The 20740-nt window shown below is 55.8% G+C and overlaps 4 protein-coding genes across 4 annotated transcripts; 3 read left to right on the top strand and 1 right to left on the bottom strand.

The window, feature by feature from the left end:
- Nucleotides 1–2732: 2732 nt before the first annotated feature.
- Nucleotides 2733–6328, top strand: IWZ02DRAFT_140140 (uncharacterized protein). Its single transcript, XM_066761744.1, has 4 exons — nt 2733–3067; nt 3130–3184; nt 3278–5122; nt 5196–6328. The coding sequence occupies exons 1-4, from the start codon at nt 2998–3000 to the stop codon at nt 6292–6294; spliced, it is 3069 nt and encodes a 1022-aa protein (XP_066626438.1). The 5' UTR covers nt 2733–2997; the 3' UTR covers nt 6295–6328.
- A 6491-nt stretch (nt 6329–12819) lies between these two features.
- On the top strand, nt 12820–14127 carry IWZ02DRAFT_140183 (trihydroxynaphthalene reductase). The gene is made up of 3 exons (XM_066761746.1): nt 12820–13050; nt 13105–13814; nt 13866–14127. The coding sequence occupies exons 1-3, from the start codon at nt 12987–12989 to the stop codon at nt 13890–13892; spliced, it is 801 nt and encodes a 266-aa protein (XP_066626437.1). The 5' UTR covers nt 12820–12986; the 3' UTR covers nt 13893–14127.
- Nucleotides 14128–16455: 2328 nt separating this feature from the next.
- On the bottom strand, nt 16456–17669 carry IWZ02DRAFT_371763 (RLI and DUF367 domain protein; the record flags this gene model as incomplete). Its single annotated transcript, XM_066764587.1, has 2 exons — nt 16456–17353; nt 17404–17669. The coding sequence occupies 2 exons, from the start codon at nt 17667–17669 to the stop codon at nt 16456–16458; spliced, it is 1164 nt and encodes a 387-aa protein (XP_066626436.1).
- A 162-nt stretch (nt 17670–17831) lies between these two features.
- On the top strand, nt 17832–20534 carry IWZ02DRAFT_442886 (ADP-ribosylation factor-binding protein GGA1). Its single transcript, XM_066766989.1, has 5 exons — nt 17832–18509; nt 18560–18832; nt 18890–19304; nt 19354–19919; nt 19991–20534. Exons 1-5 carry the CDS (start codon nt 17985–17987, stop codon nt 20189–20191), a joined length of 1980 nt encoding a protein of 659 aa, XP_066626435.1. The 5' UTR covers nt 17832–17984; the 3' UTR covers nt 20192–20534.
- Nucleotides 20535–20740: the final 206 nt, after the last annotated feature.

The raw sequence follows: 20740 nt of genomic DNA, 5'->3' as shown, positions 1-20740 counted from the left end.
AAAAAGATAAACCGTAGGTACTCTACCTATCGAGCCATGGAGGTACCTCCTACATAGGGCAAATCGGCCCCGCCTCACCACACACACACACACACACACACACACACACACACACACACACACGCATAACCCTCAAAAAATTCAGGGTCTGAAACACCCGCGTCCGGCGTCCGCCCACGCGTCCTAAACCCTTCCACGGCCAAATCTTCCGATGGATCGCTTCAAAACGAACGAGCAGACGAGAATAGTACCGGCAGCAAACACTCAGCAAGCAACGGGACAAAAGCATTGGGAAGGGACCTCAAGGGCCAGCGCGGTGTCTGTGTGGTGTGAGAGTGAAGGGGTTTCATCGGGAGCAAAAGACTAAACGATACCAAACGAAAGGAAAAGACACGACACGGGGAGGACGAAAGGAGCGAAGCGTTGGTCTAAAAAGGCATGGGTTGCGATGCGATGCTATGCATGCGCGCGCAGTAGGTAGGGGTAGATGGGTAGGGATAGGTAGGTCGGTTCAGGGTCTTGGGGTATGAGAACTTTTTGCATAGGAGAAGGGGGATATTGCTGGTTGCGGCTGGGCGGCTGGCTGGCTGGCTAAGCAGGATTTGTTTCCTTTTGGTCTGCGACAGTCGTCTCGTCTTGTCGTCTTTTTTGCTTTTGCGGCCATGCTCGTACAGTTTGGTTGGTTGGTTGGTAGACGAGTGGCTGGTTGTTTTGGCGCCGCCGCCGTCTGTGAGCTGGCTGTGTCCTCTTTTTTGTGGGGGTGTGGGGATCAATCGGCGACAGGGGGGAGATCGGATGGATGGATGGATGGATGGCAGGATGGTCACGGCAGACTGACGGACTCGATCGGACGCGCTGGAGGGATGGCAGGGTGCTCATGGAGTCCAGTTCGTCCGCAGCTGCCGTGGGGAAGAAAGACGGCGATTATCATGATTGTCGCGATGGGTGTTAAGCCGTGTTGGTGGTGAGCAGCAACATGAATAGTTACCTGGTTACCTCACAGTGCCTATCGTACGTCCATGTACTGCGACTCGTGAGCTCGTGGCCATCATTCGCAGCAGCAGTCTGCCCATGTGCTCTCCCCGGGTGAAGCTCGTTCGCAGTATGCAGCGCCGCACGGCAGGGCCTCGTGCTCCTTCGCCGCAGACCAGCCTATGCAAGTGCTGCTTCCCCGTGACTGATGTGGATGTACGTACTGTACCTCTCGCAGTGATTTCGCCCGGGGAGCAGCATGTATGGGCAAGACCGAGGGATTATGCTCCTTTTTCCCCTTCCGTGCCCCACCCTCTTCTCGTATCTCTTGGTGTGCTCAGGGCTCTCGACTCGATTTGCCTCCTGACCCTCTCGCATGCCATAGGTGGTCTGGGTCTAATCACCGGTCGGACATGTCGGTCGCCAGACGAGGTGGGAAGAGAGGGAGGGCGGGGAAGGGAAGGAAGCGTGTAAACGTAGGTAGGTATGGGCCATGTATGTCGCCAAGCTGCGGCGTCGATGAACCCTTTTTCCAAGTTTCCCTGAGCCCCGCGGTCGGGACAGCGGCTCCCAGGCGTTACCCAATCCAGGCATGGTGACGTCGTGGATTTTCCTCAATGGGGCCCGGTGCCAACCTACCTACCTTACGTAACGCTACCGGCGGCCCGGGCAGAGGGAACACGCGCACACGTCTACTACGGGACGTGTTTTAACGTTTGGCCGCAGCATCATGCAGCAGCGGCGGCTAGTAGACATGGCTTGGCGTCTCTTTTTTCTCGTTTTCAATCTACCGTGCTTGAGTCGGTGGGAGCGGGGGCTCGAAGAGGTTACACGCCGCGAGGGAGAGGCCACGAGCAAGTACCGAGCGCGCATGCAAGGTCAAGGAGCGGCAGGTCAAGATGGCGCAGCTGTCTGTCTTTCGGCCAAAAAGTTCCAAAGCAGAAGCGCAAAGGGACAATCATCGGCGACTTGTTGTCGACGTCTGACCGTTTCAAGCGGAGGGCAGCCCGTTTGGGAGACGATGGCTTGCAGACAGCAGCAGTTGATGGCTGGACTGGGCGACCGCCACCAATACTTTCGTACAGTAGCCTTGCAGAATCTCTGAAAGCTGGAGCGAAAGGGGTGAGATTCGTAGGGCAGAGCGAAGCGGGGCAAAGCAGGTAAGCCGTGCAAAGGGCCCAAAAGAGGGTGCGCGCGATAAGGAAGTGAGTGAGTGAGTTTGTTCCTGGGCCACTCGAGAAAAATGCAGCCCTGCGGTGCCTGATTGCAGGGTCAGAGGGAGCCGCGCCGGCAGCCCATGGCGCCAAAGACGAAACATTTTTCCCATTCTTCGATTTTTCTCCAGCTCCATGATGATTTGCAATTCCTCAAGACCGACCGCTACCATGGAAAAAAAAAAAAAAAAAAAAGGTGGCAGGCAGGCAGGCAGGCAGGCAGGCAGGCAGGCAGACTGACTGACTGACCGACCGACTGACCGACCGTCTTGTACATACATACATACATACAGTACAGTACATCAACATGTTCGCCCACGTCAGCTCCCTCGTTGCAAGATCCGGTCAGAGTGGCTGACTTTGCATCAGGGTGGCCGTTGTTTCGCGTTGGGCTATTTTGGTGGGTCGCCAGGAGGAACGGGGGCGCGTGCAGTGCAGGTTGCCCAGGGCCAGGTGGTGAAGGTACAACGGGCACTGACAGCCCCGACCAGGTGCGCTCCGCCTCGCCCCGATTATCATCGTCGCCCGCCGCTCGCCCCCGGCCATGCGCCTAAGCACCACTGGCGTCGGTGCAAGGGTAAGCCATGTCACGACTATTCCGTACCATCCACGTCCACGTCCAACGACAACGACAACCATGCTGCCAGTCAGCTCCCAACCATACCATAAGCATCCATCTCTTTCATAATATCATCCATCTCCAATCTAAGCCTCCGCCTTTTTCACCCCCTCTCTCTTTCTCCCTCTCTAAAACTCCTGCTCGCCGATCATCCCCCACCTCCAAAGGCCATTCGACCCAATCTTCCTCACCATGGTCTTTTGCACTTACTGCGGCCAGTCCTTCACCAGAGATGAGCATCTGGAAAGGCACATCCTCACTCGTACGTTCTCCCTCCTCTTCCTCGTCCATTCCCCACCCCCCGCTAATCTCGTCCCCGCCCAGACACCAATGTGAAGCCCTTCAAATGCTTCACCTGCCACATGTCCTTCGCCCGGCGGTAAGTCTGTCTGTACTACGTTGCGTCGGGCTCGCCGTCGTCGCCGCGGTTTTCGTCTGGCGGAATCACAAGAGCTGATCGTGCCGCTCCTAGGGATCTCTTGCAGCGCCATTACACCGTCCACGGCCGAGACAACAATAACCAAGAGGGCCTGCCGCCAAACAATGGAATCATTCCAAAATCCGCCGGCCGCACCCCGATAGCTTGCAGCAACTGCGCCAAGACTAAGACAAAGTGCGACAAAAAGTTTCCTTGCAGTCGCTGCGCCAGCCGGAACCTCAAGTGCACCCTAAGGCCCACCAGGAGGGCCTCCAAGCAGGTGACGCGCGTGGGAGGCCCCGTGCAGACCGAAAGTGGCGTCCATATCAACGGCAGCGCAACCTCTTCTGAAAACACCGGCGAGACAGTGTCGACCGGCTCCTCGAGCAGCTCGCCGGCTGCCTTGCAGCAGCCGCAGGATGCTCAACAACAGCAGCAGCAGCAACATCCACCGCAACAGAGTCTCGGCCACCCGCCACCGCCCCATCTCCACCAGCGCTCCGTCTCCAGCATCTCACACGTCTCGGCCGCCTCTCACTCCCACTCCCATCACGCGAGCCCAGAGGAGGAGAAGCCGCAAATCACCAATGGACCGCCAGCCTTTTTCGAACACACTTCTCCGCCGAGCGGTCCCGCCGCCGTCATCTCCACAGTCATCTCACCCGTGCCAACTCCTTCGATGAACGACTTTATCCAGCACACGCCCATGTCTGGTTACGAGCAATTCGCAAGCACCAATGGCCACAACTCGGATAGCTCGTCCCCGCACTTTGCCATGGACTGGCAGCAAATGCCCATGGCGCACGGCTTCGACATGCCCATGATGACCCAAGACATGAGCATGGATTTTACAGGCATGGCTGCCGGTCCGCACGGCGACGCCATGCTATCGATGCTGCCAGACTTTAGCCACGCGCTGCCTGCGGTTCAGACGCCAATTGCAACGCCGCAAATGGACCGCGCGCTGTCGGATCTCGAGCTGGGCAGCTCTGCGTCGATGCTGTACCCCACCCGGCAAGCGAGCGTGAGCAGCAGCCAGGGCATCCCGGACCTGGGAGCCATCATTGCGGCGCAAGACGGGTGGAGCGTGTTCCGGTGCACCCCACCCATCCCTGCGAGCTCGTGCCCGCGCACGGCCAAGCTGAACCTGGAGCGGCTGGAGCAGAGCCTCAAACAGCACGAGGTGTGGGGAAATTGGCGACCGCAGCAGTGGGAAGACGGTGATTTTCCCGCCGGTCCCGAGATGTTGGCCGTGATGCCGCTGCAGGAAAGCACTCGCGACAAGCTGCTCGCCATCACGCAGTCGTTTCTGCACAAGGCCCTCGACATCCACAAGGAGGGTGCCTCTGGCTCGCCGGCCAGCGGAGGCTCGCCAATGTCCAATGGCGGCTCCAATTTTGTGCTGCTACCGCCGGCTCGCGTGCTCGAGCATTTCTTGCGCTCCTACGCCAATAGTTTCGAGCGCTATTTCCCCCTGACTGCCCGGGGCATCCTGGACGCGAATGAGCTGCTATCGTCGTACAACGACAAGGCAGCCAGCCTGCTCGTGCTGATGATGATTGCTCAAGGGTCCATGGTCATTCCTTCGGTCGAGACGCGCTGGCTGACGGGCGGCCTGACCGAGGCTTGCCGCATCTCGTTGTTTGATCTCATCGAGAAGAACATCATCCTCAGCGGCGACCCTGTCGTGCTCCACTCTGCCCTTCTCTTCACGGTCCAGGCTGCCTGGAGCGGCGACAAATGGCAGATGGACATTGCCATGGGTCAGCGCGGCATGTACTTTTCGATGCTGCGGCATTCGGGTGTCCTGGAGCCCCGGCACGCCCCGACGCCGCGGATGGACCAGGCCGGGCCGGATGGGTTGTGGGCGGACTGGATCCAGCACGAGGCGCGAAGTCGGTAAGTTTCTTTCTCCATCCTTGGTTGATTGACATGCGGAGCACGTGGCTGACGATCGACCTTCTCTTTCTAGATTGATCTACTCATGGGTCATGGTTGATCAAGACCTGTCTCTCTTCCACGATACGGCCCCTCTCTTCTCGGTGACGGAATTCGGGGCACCCATGCCCGATGCCGACTGCTTGTGGACGGCCAAGACGGCGGCCGAGTGGTCGGACATGTTCAACCAGGTCCACGAATTTTCTGGAGGCTTCTCGTCGGTAGGGTCCGGAGCACGTCCGCTCTCGCTGCGTGACTTGTTTCGGCATTTCCTCGACGACGAGATCTCGACCCAGGGCATTGAATTGACGCCGTTGCACCTGAGGCTGCTGCTCCACCCGCTCCAGTCGCTCGTCTGCCAGTACTGCCAGTTGCTCTCGTGCTTTTCGGACAACTCAGCCTCGCGGCAACGCACGCGCGCCGTCACGGCCGCCTCGACGCGCGTTCGTCTCGAAGAGGTGCAGTCGTTGCTCCAGCGGTGGTACGACCTGGCCGATCGGTATCTCAAGAGCCACCCGGCGTGCGCGCTGATGCAAGCCAACCTGGTCCTCTTCCACCTCATCTCCCTCAACGCCGTGACAAATTTCCCCGAGATCGAGCGGCTGGCGCGGCGCGAGGGCGGCTTCGACGGGTCGTACGCGCAGCTCATGTGGCAGCACAAGCGGTGCATCTCGGACGTTGAGGAGGCCATTTTCCACTGCGGACAGGCGTTGCGGCTGGTGCGCAGCATGCCGCGCGGCGTGCGGCCGCCTTGGTGGGCCGGCGCCGTGTACCGCGTCGCCCTCATCCTGTGGACCGACGCCCTCACGCACACCGAGCCCGTCGCCAACACCGTCTCGCCGCCCGGCACGAGCAGCAGCGCCGGTAGCTCAGCCGCCACGACCACGACCATGTTCCCCGTGCCGGGCCCCAGCTTCGCTGTCGACGCGCTGCCGCCGGACCACCCGCTGCTGAGCCGCTACCTGACCAAGAGGGAGGGCGTGCCCACGCTGACCAAGCGCGATGGCTCGCAGCTCGCCATGGACAATGCCTACGCCGTCTTGAAGCACTGCATCGACGTCGTCGACGAGGGCCACGCCACGCGCTTCTCCGACGGCATCAGGGGCAAACTGGACCGTTTGGCGAGGAGCTGAGCGCGCGGCGCTGGCCTGCCTTCTTTTGCGTTGTTCCTGTATCCTCGTGTCGTTGTCTCCTGCGTACCTAGGGGAAAGGCCGAATCCTGGCTGGCAGGCAGCTTCCTTGTCCACTTCCTTCACCTCTTGAGACTTGGGCAGTCTCCCATCCCATCTTCGCTCGGCTGTTGTTGGCGACGGTACAAAAAGCGTGTATGCCGAATGATAGATCTTTTCCATCTTTCCGGGCTCGCTCCTCTTTCTCTTTGCAGGAAGCGAGCCTGACCATTCAACCATTCTACCTCCTCTTCGTAATACCTCTCCTCCATCATCCATCGCTAGCCGAACTCTCCATCCACCCTTCATAGTGGGCAGCAGCAGCAGCCAGACAGCTCGTCAGCTCCCTCGCCCGGACTGCGCGCCGTGTTGTGTTGTGTTGCATTGCATTGCCTTCCTCGGGCAAAAAGAAGCCTCGCCATCTTTTCCCGCTCTTCCTCTTCTTCTTTTGTCATTGCCATTGCCATCATTGTCCGAATTAGCGTCCGTTCCATCACTAGGTACCTACCTTACTGCCACGCGAGCGAGCGAGTCAGTCCAACACGATACGATACAGCACAGTAGCGCGATCGTGTTCCTACTTCCTACCTTATTAGCCAAAGTCTTGTCATGTCATGTCTGTCACGGTCATCAATCATCTTGCGGTATTGTTACTCCTGTTTTTCTGCCTCTGCCTCTTTTCTCCGTTCTAGTCTTTAATTCTTGCTGCTGCTTTTCTTGGCCGGCGTCGTGTTTCTTTTCTGTTCTGGTTTGGTTTGGTTTCGTTTGCCACGTTTCCGGTCGTCGACGGTCAAGTCAGGTCAGGATGGGTTGGGTTGGGATAGAATGGGCCAACGGTGCGGTGCGATGCGATGCGGAACGAAGCATAATTATGAACGAAGTCATCAGATCGGATCGTCATGTAGGGAAAGGTTCGCCAGGCAGGTGGGCAGGTGGATAGATGCCCGCCTTCATTCGTACGTAGTAGTAGCAGCAGCAGCAGTGCTTGTGCTTGATAGGTACGGCACATCCCACCCCACACCTCTGCGCGTGGGTGGGCGTGCATGCGCTTCTTGAAGATACATCCTCCTCTTTTCGCCTCTTTGTGCTCTTTCTTTCTTTCTTTCTTTCTTCCTTCGTAGGCGTCCTTTAGTCGGGCTTTCTTCGTAACCGTAACGCAGCGATGTTGTTGTTGTTGTTGTTGTTGTTGTTGCTTTGGGCACATGTTTTTGTTGTCCTCGATGTGTCTTTTCTGTGCGCGTCGTTATCGTGTGGGCGAGGTGGGTGGTAATGCGATTTGAGTTGAGTCGAGTTGAGTCGAGTTGTCGTTCAGTTTTCCCGGGCTTTTGTCTCTCTTGGTGGTTCCTCTTTCGTTCGTCGTTCACCCATCCATCTCTTCTCCGGTCTGTCGCTGCTTGCTTACACATCCGAACATATCTGCCTGCCTTCCTGCTCTTTCCATGCACCTAGGTATTCTTCTGACCTCCCTCTCTCCCTCCCAGCAGTCAGCAGCCTCGTCGTCCGTCGTCCCACCTCTCCAGCTCTTTCTTTGCTTTGCTTTTGCGTCATCGCTCGTTCGTCGCCCATCCATCTCCCCATCTTGATATTTTGTCCAGCGTGTACCACACCACCACCACGGCCGGCATGCATACCCATCGTTCAGGCATTTTTTCATGTATCCACCGTCTGTTTGATATCCACCACCTCATCTCTCGTTTCCTTTTGCTTCTCCATCATCGTTGTCGTCGTCAATAGTTCACCACAGCTTGTACTGTACACGTCATAATTAGACGAGGACGGGTTCGGGATGGGAGGAAAGAGCGAGCAAGCGAGCGTGCGTGCGTGCTTTGAATTTATTCGGTTTGTCGACATTGTTCTGCGGATGTTGGCTATGCGCTTTTCTCGCTTGGTTGGTTGGTTTGTCAGTGTCGTTTTTGCTCTGCCCTTTCTAATTGTCGATGAGGTTATGATGGTAACGAAATGAAATGGAATGATGAGATGAGACTTGACATACGTACATACAAACACACATCCGTACAGATATATCTTTTTTGCTCGTGGTCTTTTGAAGCGTATCGAGTGCCAGTTTGCATGTGTTGGTCGATAAGGTAGTGAGTGAAAGACCTAGCGATGACTAGGCACCTCAGGCACTGCTCACCGTCGTCGTCGTGCTTGAGTTGAAACGGGCCCTTGACACTCCTGCTGCACTGTCAGAGGACAGGGGATACATGGATATCAGGGCTTTGGTGTGTTTGGAGACGCGGTCTGTGCCTTCGTCTCTGCTTGACTGACAGCTCGCTTTTTTGGGCATGGTGCCGTCGTCCAGTGTCAACGGGGGTGGCTGCGGCGGCGGTGATGTTCTGCCCGCCTGTATCTCTACATGTTGAGCACTTCGTTTTGCCACCGAGCAAGTAGACAAGCGGAGACATCTGGACTCCAAGTCGGATAGACAGCGTGGAAGATGAGGAGGCGAGTAGAAGGGAGAGGCGGCAGAGAGACAGTCCGACGTTTTGCCAACAGGCCCATATTGGGTGCAGAAAGAAATGACCTCCTGGTTCCAGCAACAGGTTTGGACGACGGCTCGCCAAGCATAGTCATGGGAGTAGATGACCGCTCCATGTACGAGGCTGTGATGGCGGACGACTGCTCCCTATAGGATGTCTCATTCCTTTCTGCGGCCACTGTAGACCTAAGGTGATGAGCTCCGTTGTTGGTTTAGAGAAGAGCGGGTGCTGGGAAGGATCGAGATGGAGCGCAAAGCCATGAAGGAGAGCTGAAGCAACAAAACTGATAACGTGACGGTAATCGGTAGCAGCCGGAGCAACGGCGTTCGCATAAGGACTGCGACGGAAGACGGCGAGGTCTTCGTGGTGGTGTGGGTGTGCGAGCATGCGTACGTGGAGCATGCATGCAGGCGGGCGGTGTGGGGAAGTCTTGGAGGTGACGTACGTGACGAAAGGAAGGAAAGGTGAATGGATGGATAAGGACGCGGCGGGCGACGGGCAGGCGGACAGGATGGATGGATGGATGGATGGTGTGTGGTGTGGGTGTGTGGGTGTGTGGGTGGAGAAGTAGCAAGTCTCGCCGTGAGTGGTTGGCCGCGTGAATCCTCGCTCACTTTGACGGTCGACGACGGGGTTCCTTGGGGTGGGTTGCTTGGTCGATTGGTCCAATGGTCTGGTTGGTCGAGTGCCGCCTTTATGCTCACCACCACCTCCTCCTCCTTCTCAACGGCTTCCACCAACTGTACTTCCTCCTATTCTGACTTCACGTCTCACTCCTCCACCCTCCACGTGCTGCTTCTCTCACCGACTCTTTTCGTTGTCCTCATGGCATGGCCATTGATGTTGCTCCCCTTCCAAGCCCCGCTTTTGGACGCGTCTTCCTGTCACCAAGCGGCTGTCGAGTAGATAGGTACTCAGTCACACCTGGCCAATAGAGCCTTTTTGCCATTGCTTGGCGGACTCGGTCTCAGCCCTTGATGATGTTTGTCTGTTTTCTTTTCTCTGCCACCAACATCATCTCTGATATCGGTCCTTTCTTGTCCCTATTGGCTCTCGTCAGGCCCCTTCGTCATGTCCAGTTCCGACGTGGGCGTGTGGGGCACGGCGGCGTGGTTCTGAAGCGCGAAGATGAGGACTGATGGCTTGCGGAAGCCGGCGTGGATATTTATGGTTTGTCTCTGATCCCATTTGCTTTTTTGTCCATGCGAGTAGCCGTTCGGTGGCCTGAGATGGGCGTGGGGTACGAGACTGTGGTACACAAAAAAAGATTTTTTTTTTTTATGCAAGAGAGAAGCAGAGGGGAGGAGGAAAATGGGTGATCAGCAGCTAGGTGCAGAGGCGTGGTGGTACGAGGGAATGGCGCGGTGTTATGTTATCCTTTTTCTCACCTTTACCCCGGCCGAAGTGGGCGGTAATGCCATTGGGATGGCAAGCATTGCATACATATAATTCACGAAACACTGACGCGGCCCATGGGGGCAACACGCACTGTTCACCTCACCTAGATTGACAGTTATGACAGCCGCTTTCGTCGGTCGATTGACGTAGAAGCCCCATTCCTTCTCCTGCTTTTTTCGTCTTTCTGTCCGCTGCATGAGCCACGACCCACTGAGATACGGCTGGCATGGACCCAATAGCCCTCCACGTCGTTCGTCGGACAATGCGGCGGCTGTTCCCTGCTTGTGCGTTCCGCTGCTTGATGATGCCATGGAGAGGTCCCAATTGGGCCAGCGTGGGCGCTTGGAGCATTCGTTTGCTCCAGAACCAGGTTTTCACTGGCCATCTCCGCCTCCCCCAGTGTGCGAGCCCGCCCGTGGTGCAGCGGGAAGAGGGGCGATCAGTCGTTGTGCGTGAGGCTAACCCTACCCGTACGTTGGCTCGGCCGAGCCTTAGGTGTGCAGGTGCACGCAGGAGATGCGGGCCCCCTTTGCTTCATCCACAATCCTGGCGGCATTGGTAAATGCTCCTTTTTACTTGATACACGTCCACCATGCTCTTTGGGATCCGGGGCACGGCTTCATCGACCGTTGGCTCGGTGGTTCCCCGACGGAATGGCAGAGGGGTGTCACAGAGCCATTGACGGTCCCAACAACGCCAGGGTACTCCCCAGATATTTCCTAAACAGGAAGAATTGACACGCGCCGCCGTGAGACCCGTTCCAGCCAGCTGCTGCCACTAGGACTCTTTGGAACTGCCTGTATTGACCAATTTTGGAAGCTTCGCGGCTTCGGCGCAGTGGCGTTGCAAGTCAATCGATTAGTGTACTGCCAACAAGTCACCCTGCAAAGACCGGACATTGGAGAATGACGACAAGAAAACAAAAATACTCGGAAGTCTGGGGATCACAACATCCTCGACCGGTGCGGACGCTTGGCACTTGACAGTTGCATACGAGGCAAACGCCGCAAATTACGCCTCTGCGGACGGGAGCCGTCAGATCAATCCCCACATTATGATCCGGCTCTTCGAACAAGTTCCTGGATCGTCAAAGGCGTCAACCACCGAGCCAACGGTGCGCACCGTACATTACATGTCGTAGGTACAAAGGTTCTTTCATTCAACGGTCCGACGTTCCGGTTCGAGCTTTCCGTTGGGAATGCGGCAGCAATTTGGCGATGCAAATTGATGCTGTTGCTTGCTGGGACTATTGGGTCTCGGAGCAATCTATGTTGTCAATAACCAGACAAAACGCCGTCTGTTTTGCAGTGTGGCGGACGTCAAGACCCCTTGATAATCCCGCAAGCCACAGAGGGTTGAAGCAAGTTTCCTGGGTTCAACGGCTCTCCAACTCGAGGGAGATGGTCCAAGACTTGGGGCCCCAAGGGTTCGTTTGAGGTCAAGTGCCAGCAACCGAGCTCACTGTTGCTGGCGTCCGGAGTCACGTGGTTTGCGCGCATCAGGAGTGGGAATTCCGACAGGTCTTGGTTGGAACGGCGAATGAGTGGCCAAGATGCGGCGCCTCCAGGCATCGGCGATGCGCAAAGGAGGTTTGACAGCATGCGTGAGGCGAGATTCGAACAGGCGGCGGGAATCAGACAACACGACCAAGTCCGGGACCCAATTGTGCGAAGTCCGCCACCGCTGTCAGTCCGGGCGGAAAGCGGGGAGGCGTGTCACAAAGTCCGAACCAGCTGGCAGGGCTGGCTGCAGCTACAGATGCAGGTCCGGCAGCCAGCGTCCTAAATTGTCGCGACATCCATCTCACGGAGCGGTCAGAAAGCGGTGGTGCTCACTCGGCGGGGGCCCTTTGTGCTTGGCTAAAGCTACTGCTATTCCCAGGGCGAGCCCCAGGGGACTGTTACCGTCTTCCTGTGGTACACTCGATTTGTGCCGTTGTCAGCAAAGCCTCTGTTGCCGCCGAGACCTGATCTGGTCAGCACAAACGCACGCAGCCAGCCGAACGATAATCGATGGACGCAGCTTTGCAGAGACGATGCTGTTGAGAAGCAGTAAGAGGGTTGCCGAGCAGGGTTGGGTTGGGCAGGCCGGAAGGGGCGAGGTCGCGGTGGCGGTGGTAGGAGGTGGAGAACAGCCGCCGAGGGGAGCTGGAGGTGGGTGGGGCGGGGCACAGCTCCAGCCAGCGCATCAAAAGTAATGGCCGTGGCTAGTCTGGCGCCCAACTAGCACCAGGGCCACTACATTTCCCCGCACTATTCTGGATCCAAGCTCTGCCAGCTCAAGCTCAAGCTGACCTCACCTCTTCCGTTCCACATCACTACATATCCTCCCTTCTCCCCTCCTGCTCGCGCTCTCGCTTCATTCCAAGCACCGACATGCGCCGGATGCAGCTCCGCAAGCTCATCGGCTGAGCTACCGGTCCGACCCATCGGGGCCCTCATGTGTTGTTGCGCTGCTGACTACTCCAACCACCTTCGGCCCCGCGAGTCCGAAAACCCTCTGTTCCAACATGTGCACCAATGAGGTTCCAGAACCCACGCCAGTCCAGAGCTACCATGGACAGAATCAACACCGTCGCTCGGGTGCTCCCCTGGGAACGGCATCATGGGGAAAGCTCTAAGCAAGCCGCTTCCGGAATCACAGTACCTTGCCAGCTCCGCCAGCCCCATGATATATAGTCTCTTGCTGCCGTTGCCCTGATAGCTCACCATTCAAACACATCCACTCCCATCTTTCCTATACACTTTCAATCAATTTCCACCAACCAAAATCACAATGGCCGCCAACGGAATTCCCAGCTGGAGCCTGCAGGGCAAGGTTGCTGTCGTCACTGGCTCTGGTCAGTCTTGATTCAATTGCACAGGATGGAATGTTTTGCTTACATTGGAGATAGGCCGTGGCATTGGCAAGGAGATGGCGCTTGAGCTCGCCCGCCGTGGCGCAAAGGTCGTCGTCAACTACGCAAACAGCAGCGATGCCGCCCAAGCTGTCGTCGATGAGATCAAGAAGATTGGCTCCGACGCAATTGCCGTCAAGGCCAACGTCGCCAATGTCAGCGAGACCACCCAGCTGATGGACCAGGCCGTCAAGCACTTTGGCAAGCTCGACATCTGCTGCTCCAACTCCGGTGTCGTCTCCTTCGGTCACTTGAAGGATGTGACCGAGGAGGAGTTTGACCGCGTCTTCAGAATCAACACCCGCGGTCAATTCTTCGTGGCCCGTGAGGCCTACAAGCACATGGAGGTCGGCGGCAGGATCATCCTGATGGGCTCCATCACTGGTCAGGCCAAGGGTGTCCCCAAGCACACCGTCTACTCGGGCTCCAAGGGTGCCATCGAGACCTTCGTGCGCTGCATGGCCATTGACTGCGGTGACAAGAAGATCACCGTCAACTGTGTCGCTCCCGGTGGAATCAAGACCGACATGTACCACGCCGTGTGCAAGGAGTACATTCCCGGTGGTGACAAGATGAGTAACGACCAAGTTGACGAGTACGCCGCCACCTGGTCTCCCTGCAACCGTGTCGGCCAGCCCATCGATGTTGCTCGCGTAGTTGCCTTCCTGGCATCCCAGGACGGTGACTGGATCAACGGCAAGGTCATTGTAAGTTGCAACAGCTCCATCTGTGAGATTCCTCTAGCTAATATGGATCAGGGCATTGACGGTGCCGCGATGATGTAAATTTTCTCAGTATTTCCGTCAAATTGGTTGCTGCAACAGAGTAAAAACGGTGCTGGGCCTCATCCTTTTAGAATCGCCTCGAAAAGCCCAACGTTGCAAAACCCGCCAGACTCTCGAGTTTCACCCGCACGACTTTACGTACTACATAATCTTCTTACGGAGCAAAGGCGTGTCACGACTGGACCACATTAGCGCATAAGAGTCACTTCCTGGACAACAATTCGGCTAGACAGACTTCCTATTATTCCAGTGATTCATATGACACTGAGGAAGACAAAAGGCTGTAGTCAGGTGCTCTTCAGATAGCTTAGGCAATGAATCTAATTCATCACAATAGAGACTTTTCCGCTTGAATTTTTGCCATCCCACTCTCTTCTTCTCACACGTCCTCCCTGAAACAGCAACGAAGAATTCCTCGCTACAGCATTGATCGTCTACCTCGGCAACCTACCATCTAGCTTTTGCATTCCATGGTTCATTTGGAGCCGATCGGCCGGTCCACGACCGCCGTCATAGGTCATTCTCGAGCCTGGCGTACCAAAATTGACGGGCGGTGCCTTGCGAGCCCCACGCGAATCAAATCATGTTCTTTGCGACACCCTCGGGTCTTCCTCCAATCCATCTCCTGAACGCGAGTGACCCCAATCTCGCGTCGAACAAGGGGGTACACCCTTCGCCCACTTAGTTGCTCGCTCTGCTGCATTGCGACCATGGCTGTGCCCCCGCTTCACCACTGCGAGCGAGGAGCGGATACTCGGACGTACCGTACTGATCATCATGAGCAGCACGCAACCAACCAACTCACAAGTCAACCAACAAGCTTCTCACGGCAGTAACAAGCATTCTACCAAGCTCTCCCAAGCCCGCCACGACTAGCGCATTCTCCTTCTCTTTCTCGGAAAAGGAGCACACCGCCCTGACCAGCCTCTTGCTGGCTGGCACCCGGCAAACCGGCACCAAGACCCACGCCACCCGTCCCTGCGGCCTATTTGCCCGTCCCCCATCCAGCCAGCCAGCCAGCCAGCCAGCGCGTCAGTGTGGCCGCAGTGCAGGAAGTGGGTCGTGGCGCTTCTTGGTGTACCGCTCTTTTGTGCTTTGGTAAGCTACTAACGCCGTGGGTGACGGGTTTTGTGGGGGCTGCTGTGGAGTTTGGGCTGTGGTGGAGTTTGGGCTGTGGTGGAGTGGACTTTGGAAGGTGGAGGCTAGAGGGTGGAGGGTGTTGTGGGTTTGGGCTTTGAAGCGGAGGGTGAGGGTGGACATTTGGGAATGTTCCCCCTTTTCTCTGGGGTGGAAGGGAAATGGGGTGGAGAGGAGGGTGGAGTATGTGTGGGGAAAGACATGGCAGGCTGTGCTGTGCTGTGCGCGTTTCTGATATCTGGTCAATCCGTGTCTATTTCCTTCGACCTCCCGTCTTTCTGAGCACGAAATTGGAGAGGACGTGATATTTTTTCTTCGTCTCATCCTTTGCGGCAAAGCCATGACTTGTCGGTCCGAAGCTTGGTAACAAAAGTCGTGGCTAACACAAATAGTGTTAGGTGCGCAGTAGAGCGCAGACTGGGAGCATTCAAATTTGCTAATAGATGATGTGTCGGGGTCATTGAAGTCCCATTACACCAGAGTACTCCGTGGATTTAGAGTCTATAAGAGACAGTAACAAGGAGCATTCAAGACCCATTTCACGGAAAAGCGTGCATGTGTATGCCACGACTGTTGACACCGAGCCTTTGTCGTCCACAAACTCAAGCAAGTCAGTGTTGCCGAGTTTTCTCAGTGGCATATTTAAATTATTACTCAATTACCTCTTTCTAAAGATGAGGCGATGGAATCACGCGTTAAGACGGTTAAAAGTGTTCTGCGAGTTTGAGGAGGGATATACTAGATCATTGACTTCGCGACCCTTTGTTTTATGTCACTCACGAGAGCAATTTTGAAACTGCTGGTTATTTTAGCCATTTAGCCATACTGCAGATTTGGGAATAGACAAGGTTATGTTCTGAGATTTATTTGCTCCGAGCTACGTGTAGTAGCACTTGTAAAGTGATGGTGTCACGATGGGTGCAGGAAGAAATCAGACATCCTTGAGGGAGTAGTCGCCCGCGGTGAAAGCTGCGCCTAGGGAGCACTCATCCACTCTCACGACTGCGCTTGGCCAGCCGTTGTAAATACCTGTAGCCAGAATCAGGGAGTGTCAATTCTTTCTTCGCCCACTGTGGTGTGGAGGAACACTTCACAAAGAGAGGGAACTATTCAATTCCTCATGAGTGGCACCTTTGGCTCTGAGTCAGGATACTCATTCCAATTGATTCCCATATGTATAGGTTAGACGGCCCAAAGGCCAGGCAGACGCCTTGCTCAGTACCTCTGAGCTTCTAGCACTTCTGACGGTCAGGCACCTTTCGTCCAACTGGATGGACAAAAGTAATCAAAACCCAAGAGCTCTTCTTAACTAGATTATGCAAAAGCTGCTTGTGGGGCCGACATAGAAGATGACTTCAAGCGGTTTGGATATTTTGGATGCTATATGATCAAGTCGTGCATTCGTTTTCATCGCCAGTTCCGATGCTCACCATTTCTTGGGAGCTGACACGACTGTCCTCGAAAACGTAGCGCTCAGACTGTTGTCTTGAGCCGCCCTCATCCTTTCCTTTCGAGTGATCCCGGTCCGGTCAGTTACAGGAGTGGCGTTTATGATGTTGTCAAACTCGTCGTCCAGGCCGTCGATGTCAGAGCCTGAGACAGCATCTGAGTCCTCGTGTAATTCAGGAGGGGGCTCAATTTTCTGAGGCTGCTCCTGCTGCTTCTTTGTACCGTCAGGTTCGGGATTTGCAAAAGGTTTGGAAGCCAACACGCGCCGCCGAAGCTCTGCCATTTCTTCCTCGTCTTCAGAATCTGAGGGCGGCAGACCGTACGGGTCTCGGTCATCTTCTTCCTCTTCGTCATCATCATCATCGTCTCCCTCCTTGTCTTCTCCGTCCTCATCATCAGAGTTGTTTGCTGGCTGCCGGTTGAGGTTGCCCCCTCCCCAGACACCGTCGTCACCTGCGGCGCCCTTCTTTGCGCGACTCTTGTTGTATTCTCTTTCAATCTTCTCCAACCACAGCTCCTCGGCTTTTTGAATTTCCTCCTCGTCTGCGCATGCGGCGTACCTCTTCAACAGCTCTCCGTTGATTTCCAAAAAGGCGTCTCCATATGAAAATGATGAAAGTATTTCCTCGGCCCATTCAGGATGACCGCAAATGTAGTAGCAGGCAGCAAGTGCTTCGACGCAGTTCAGCCTCCATGGGCGACCGTAATTTGTCTGGTTTGCGGCGACCAGGTAAGGCAAAAGGCGCTCGCATTTGCCACCAATTCGTCCAAAAGGTACTTCGTCAATGCGGTTCCACGATGCTTCGACGACTGCGGCGCCATACTGCTCGCAAAGTTCACGATCTGCGGGGGAGACGGTATGCTTGGCCTTGGGACTGTCTTGAAGGTTAAACACGCGTGGTGATTTTCGAACGAGCAGACTCACGACACAACAACGCCAGCAAATTTCTGGCCGACATGAAGCTCGCGCATCAAGCCCAAGCGCATCAAACGCTTTCCCGAGCATCTCTTGGCATCACAGTGGCCCAGATCCCACGCGGCGGCCTTAAAGGGAGGACGCGAGCTGCGTTCTCCATTTTCGCCATCCTGGTCGTCTCGTGGGCCGCCTCTTGCGCGCGGAGGGTTGCTGTACTTCTTGCCACCGCCGCGACCGCCACCGCGAGCGAAGTTGTCCTTCTTATGGCGAACCATTTTTCGTAAGTAGAGAGAGTGTGTGTTTGTTGTGTTGGGGAATAATGTCGAGCGAAGCACAAATAGCGGGGCGACAGTGAGTTGAAATTCTGCCACCGCCCTCGGATGGCCCCCTCCAGCTCCGTCACTTCTGTGGCTGGGGTCGTGGCCTCATGCTTTCGACCCGAATCAGCCGCTGCCCATTCCATCTCCGCCTCTGCACTGCCGACAGTCACATCGATTGTGTTCGCCCTCGACCCCCAAGGACACGTCTTCTTTGCAACTTCCGCTCCCCCAACCAACGCATCGCCCACCGTGGAGGCGGCCTCAGCACGAATGGCGGCGCGCGACCGCTTCGGCGGCTTCGCCGAGCCTCCAAGGAGCGCTCTACAGCGCTACATTATGAACGCCTGCGACCCTCAAAACTTCGAGCCCAATCTGGCTCTGAACATCGAAATTGCCGAGCTCATCAACCAGAAGAAGGGCAATGCCCCGCGCGAAGCCGCCATGGAAATTGTCAGATTTGTCAACTCGCGCAACCCCAATGTCTCGTTGCTGGCCCTGAATCTGCTGGACATTTGCGTCAAGAACTGCGGTTATCCCTTCCACCTGCAAATCAGTACAAAAGAATTCCTCAATGAGCTCGTCAGACGGTTTCCAGAACGCCCGCCAATCCATCCCAGCCGAGTCCACAACCGTATCCTCGAGCTTATTGAAGAGTGGAGGTCAACCATCTGCATGACATCGCGCTACAAGGAGGATTTGGGCTTCATTCGGGACATGCATAGGTTGCTGAGCTACAAGGGCTACACGTTTCCGGAGGTCAGGCGCGAGGATGCTGCCGTCTTGAATACGAGTGATGTATGTGTGATATACGCAGCTGTACAACTACATACTGACCCTCTCGATAGAGCTTGAGGTCCGCCGAGGAAATGGAGGAAGAGGAACGTGCCGCGCAGTCCGCAAAATTACAAGAGCTGATTCGGAGAGGCACCCCGCATGATTTACAGGAAGCCAACAGGCTGATGAAAGTCATGGCTGGTTACGACACACGGAACAAGACCGACTACAGAGCCAAGGCTGCGGAGGAGGTCTCCAAAGTGCAACAAAAGGCGAAATTGCTTGAGGATATGCTCCAGAAGCACCAAGCCGGTGATCAAATACAAGAGGGCGATGTTTTCGAGGTACGCAGGGGCCAGCCGCTCTCATGGGAGGCGGTCGTCATTGCTGACCGCATGCAGGAGCTGTCAAACGCATTGGCGAGCGCGCAACCCAAGATCCAGAAGATGTGCGAAGAAGAGTCGGACGATCACGAGGCTGTGGCCAAGCTGTTTGAAATCAACGACAGCATACACCGAACCCTGGAGAGATATAAATTGGTCAAGAAGGGAGACGTTGAAGGTGCTGCCAAGATTCCCAAGGGCACCCTGGGCACTAGCGGTGCGGGTGTCAAGAGAGGCCCTGACAACGAGCTTTCTTTGATCGACTTTGGCGGTCCTGAAGATGAGGCCCTGGCAGCTGGGCAGGCCGAACCTAGTTCGAGTGCTGCCGCGCCCAAGGGCAATGCTCTGGAGGATGATTTGCTTGGTTTGAACATTGGAGGAGACAGTTTTGGCCAAGGTGGAGTCATTTCATTGGGTTCGATGAATGGAGCCGGTATGCCTGTCCTGAGTCGTGGAATAATTCCGATGCTAACACCTGTCAGCCTCACCGTCGCAGCCAAGCCCCCAGCCGCCCATTCAGAGTCTTCTTGGATCAACAGCTCCAGCATCGCAAGCACCGGCAGCCCAGCCAAACTACAACGCTTTGGCTTCTCTGAGCGGGCTTTCGGGTTCCACTCAACCCACACCACCACAGCAAACGCCAATGTTCTCACCTCCGCCTCAACAGCAAGCTCCACCGCCGAAGCCTGCTGATCCATTTGCTTCTCTTGCCTCCACAAGCCGCACTGGATCCCCCTTCCAGTTCCAGCAATCACTCAAGCCCGCGACCTCTCCCTCGAATGCTCTGTTTGACCTTGCCAGTACACCAACACCACCTCCAGCGCCGCAAGCGCCGCAGCAATCGACGCAAAGCAATGACGATGACGAGTGGAACTTTGCCTCGGCGCTCCCTGACCAGCCCTCAGTTCAAACCGTCATCAACACAAACATCAAGGCCGATTTCACCGTCACTCGCGAGGGTGACAATGCCATTCACATCTTTTCGTCCATTTCCAACAACACCTCTTTGCCGATATCCGATCTGACGATCCAGCTTGCAGTCACCAGAGTATGCCCTCATCCAGCTTTGACAAGCATTCGAACATTCGAACTCTTGAAACAATGACTGACCTTGACTAGGGCTACACCCTCAAACTCGAACCCCAATCTGGCCGCCTTCTTGGGCCCAACCAGCAAAACGGTGTCACACAAAACATACGTCTCCACGGCGTCGAGCGCGGCAAGGGCGCCGCGGTGAAGATGCGCTGGAAAGCTAGCTACACGCTTGGCTCGGAGCAGAAGAACGAGCAGGGCGAGATTGCCAACCTGGGAGTGTCATGACAGCCTTTAAAAGTCTCTTCGTCATCTTCAACCCGGCCTTGATTCTGCAGTCGAGTTTGGAACGATGGATTGTGGACAGCTTACTGTCCGAGACGAGTCGTGTACTGCATGTACGAGGGACCGAGCTTTGCCACCGCGGAGGAGCGTTCGAAAGCGGACCTCCGCTGGTCTTTGTTGGAGCTGGGTGTGCGTCATGAGCGTTGGGGAGACAGACAGACAGACAGACCGTAGAGAGAGAGAGATTCGGTGATTGCATTGTTGTTGTGAGATACCAGCAGGAAATGGCACGCGTCTTGAGGCGCGTGAAGTCAAAGCACAAGGAATGGAGATGTTGATTCATCTATCTAATAAGTTTCTCTTTCCCTGCTTGATAGTGATTCGCGTGAGTGACCTCGTCTGTTATAGCTATATGTACTGTGTCACCAAAAGGAGATGGAGTCGGGTGTGCGTCTCGGAGGGATGGACTAGAGGGCCAGACTGATGGTAGATCCAGGACTGATTCTTAAAGTGTTATAGAATCATGAGAATCTGGGAAGAGGTCTGTAAACG

This window comes from Phyllosticta citriasiana (genome assembly GCF_038021145.1).
Source record: "Phyllosticta citriasiana strain CBS 120426 chromosome Unknown IWZ02scaffold_2, whole genome shotgun sequence".
NCBI classification, from domain to species: domain Eukaryota; kingdom Fungi; phylum Ascomycota; class Dothideomycetes; order Botryosphaeriales; family Phyllostictaceae; genus Phyllosticta; species Phyllosticta citriasiana.
This window is presented reverse-complemented; position numbering and strand designations above follow the sequence as displayed.

Coding starts and splice junctions, on each gene's coding strand:
- IWZ02DRAFT_140183 (XM_066761746.1), top strand. CDS start 12,987: ATGGCCGCCAACGGAATTCCCAGCTGGAGCCTGCAGGGCAAGGTTGCT. Junction 13,051..13,104: donor TGCTGTCGTCACTGGCTCTG/GTCAGTCTTGAT, acceptor CATTGGAGATAG/GCCGTGGCATTGGCAAGGAG. Junction 13,815..13,865: donor GGATCAACGGCAAGGTCATT/GTAAGTTGCAAC, acceptor AATATGGATCAG/GGCATTGACGGTGCCGCGAT.
- IWZ02DRAFT_442886 (XM_066766989.1), top strand. CDS start 17,985: ATGGCGGCGCGCGACCGCTTCGGCGGCTTCGCCGAGCCTCCAAGGAGC. Junction 18,510..18,559: donor CCGTCTTGAATACGAGTGAT/GTATGTGTGATA, acceptor CCCTCTCGATAG/AGCTTGAGGTCCGCCGAGGA. Junction 19,920..19,990: donor TCCAGCTTGCAGTCACCAGA/GTATGCCCTCAT, acceptor GACCTTGACTAG/GGCTACACCCTCAAACTCGA.
- IWZ02DRAFT_140140 (XM_066761744.1), top strand. CDS start 2,998: ATGGTCTTTTGCACTTACTGCGGCCAGTCCTTCACCAGAGATGAGCAT. Junction 3,068..3,129: donor GGAAAGGCACATCCTCACTC/GTACGTTCTCCC, acceptor GTCCCCGCCCAG/ACACCAATGTGAAGCCCTTC. Junction 5,123..5,195: donor CAGCACGAGGCGCGAAGTCG/GTAAGTTTCTTT, acceptor TTCTCTTTCTAG/ATTGATCTACTCATGGGTCA.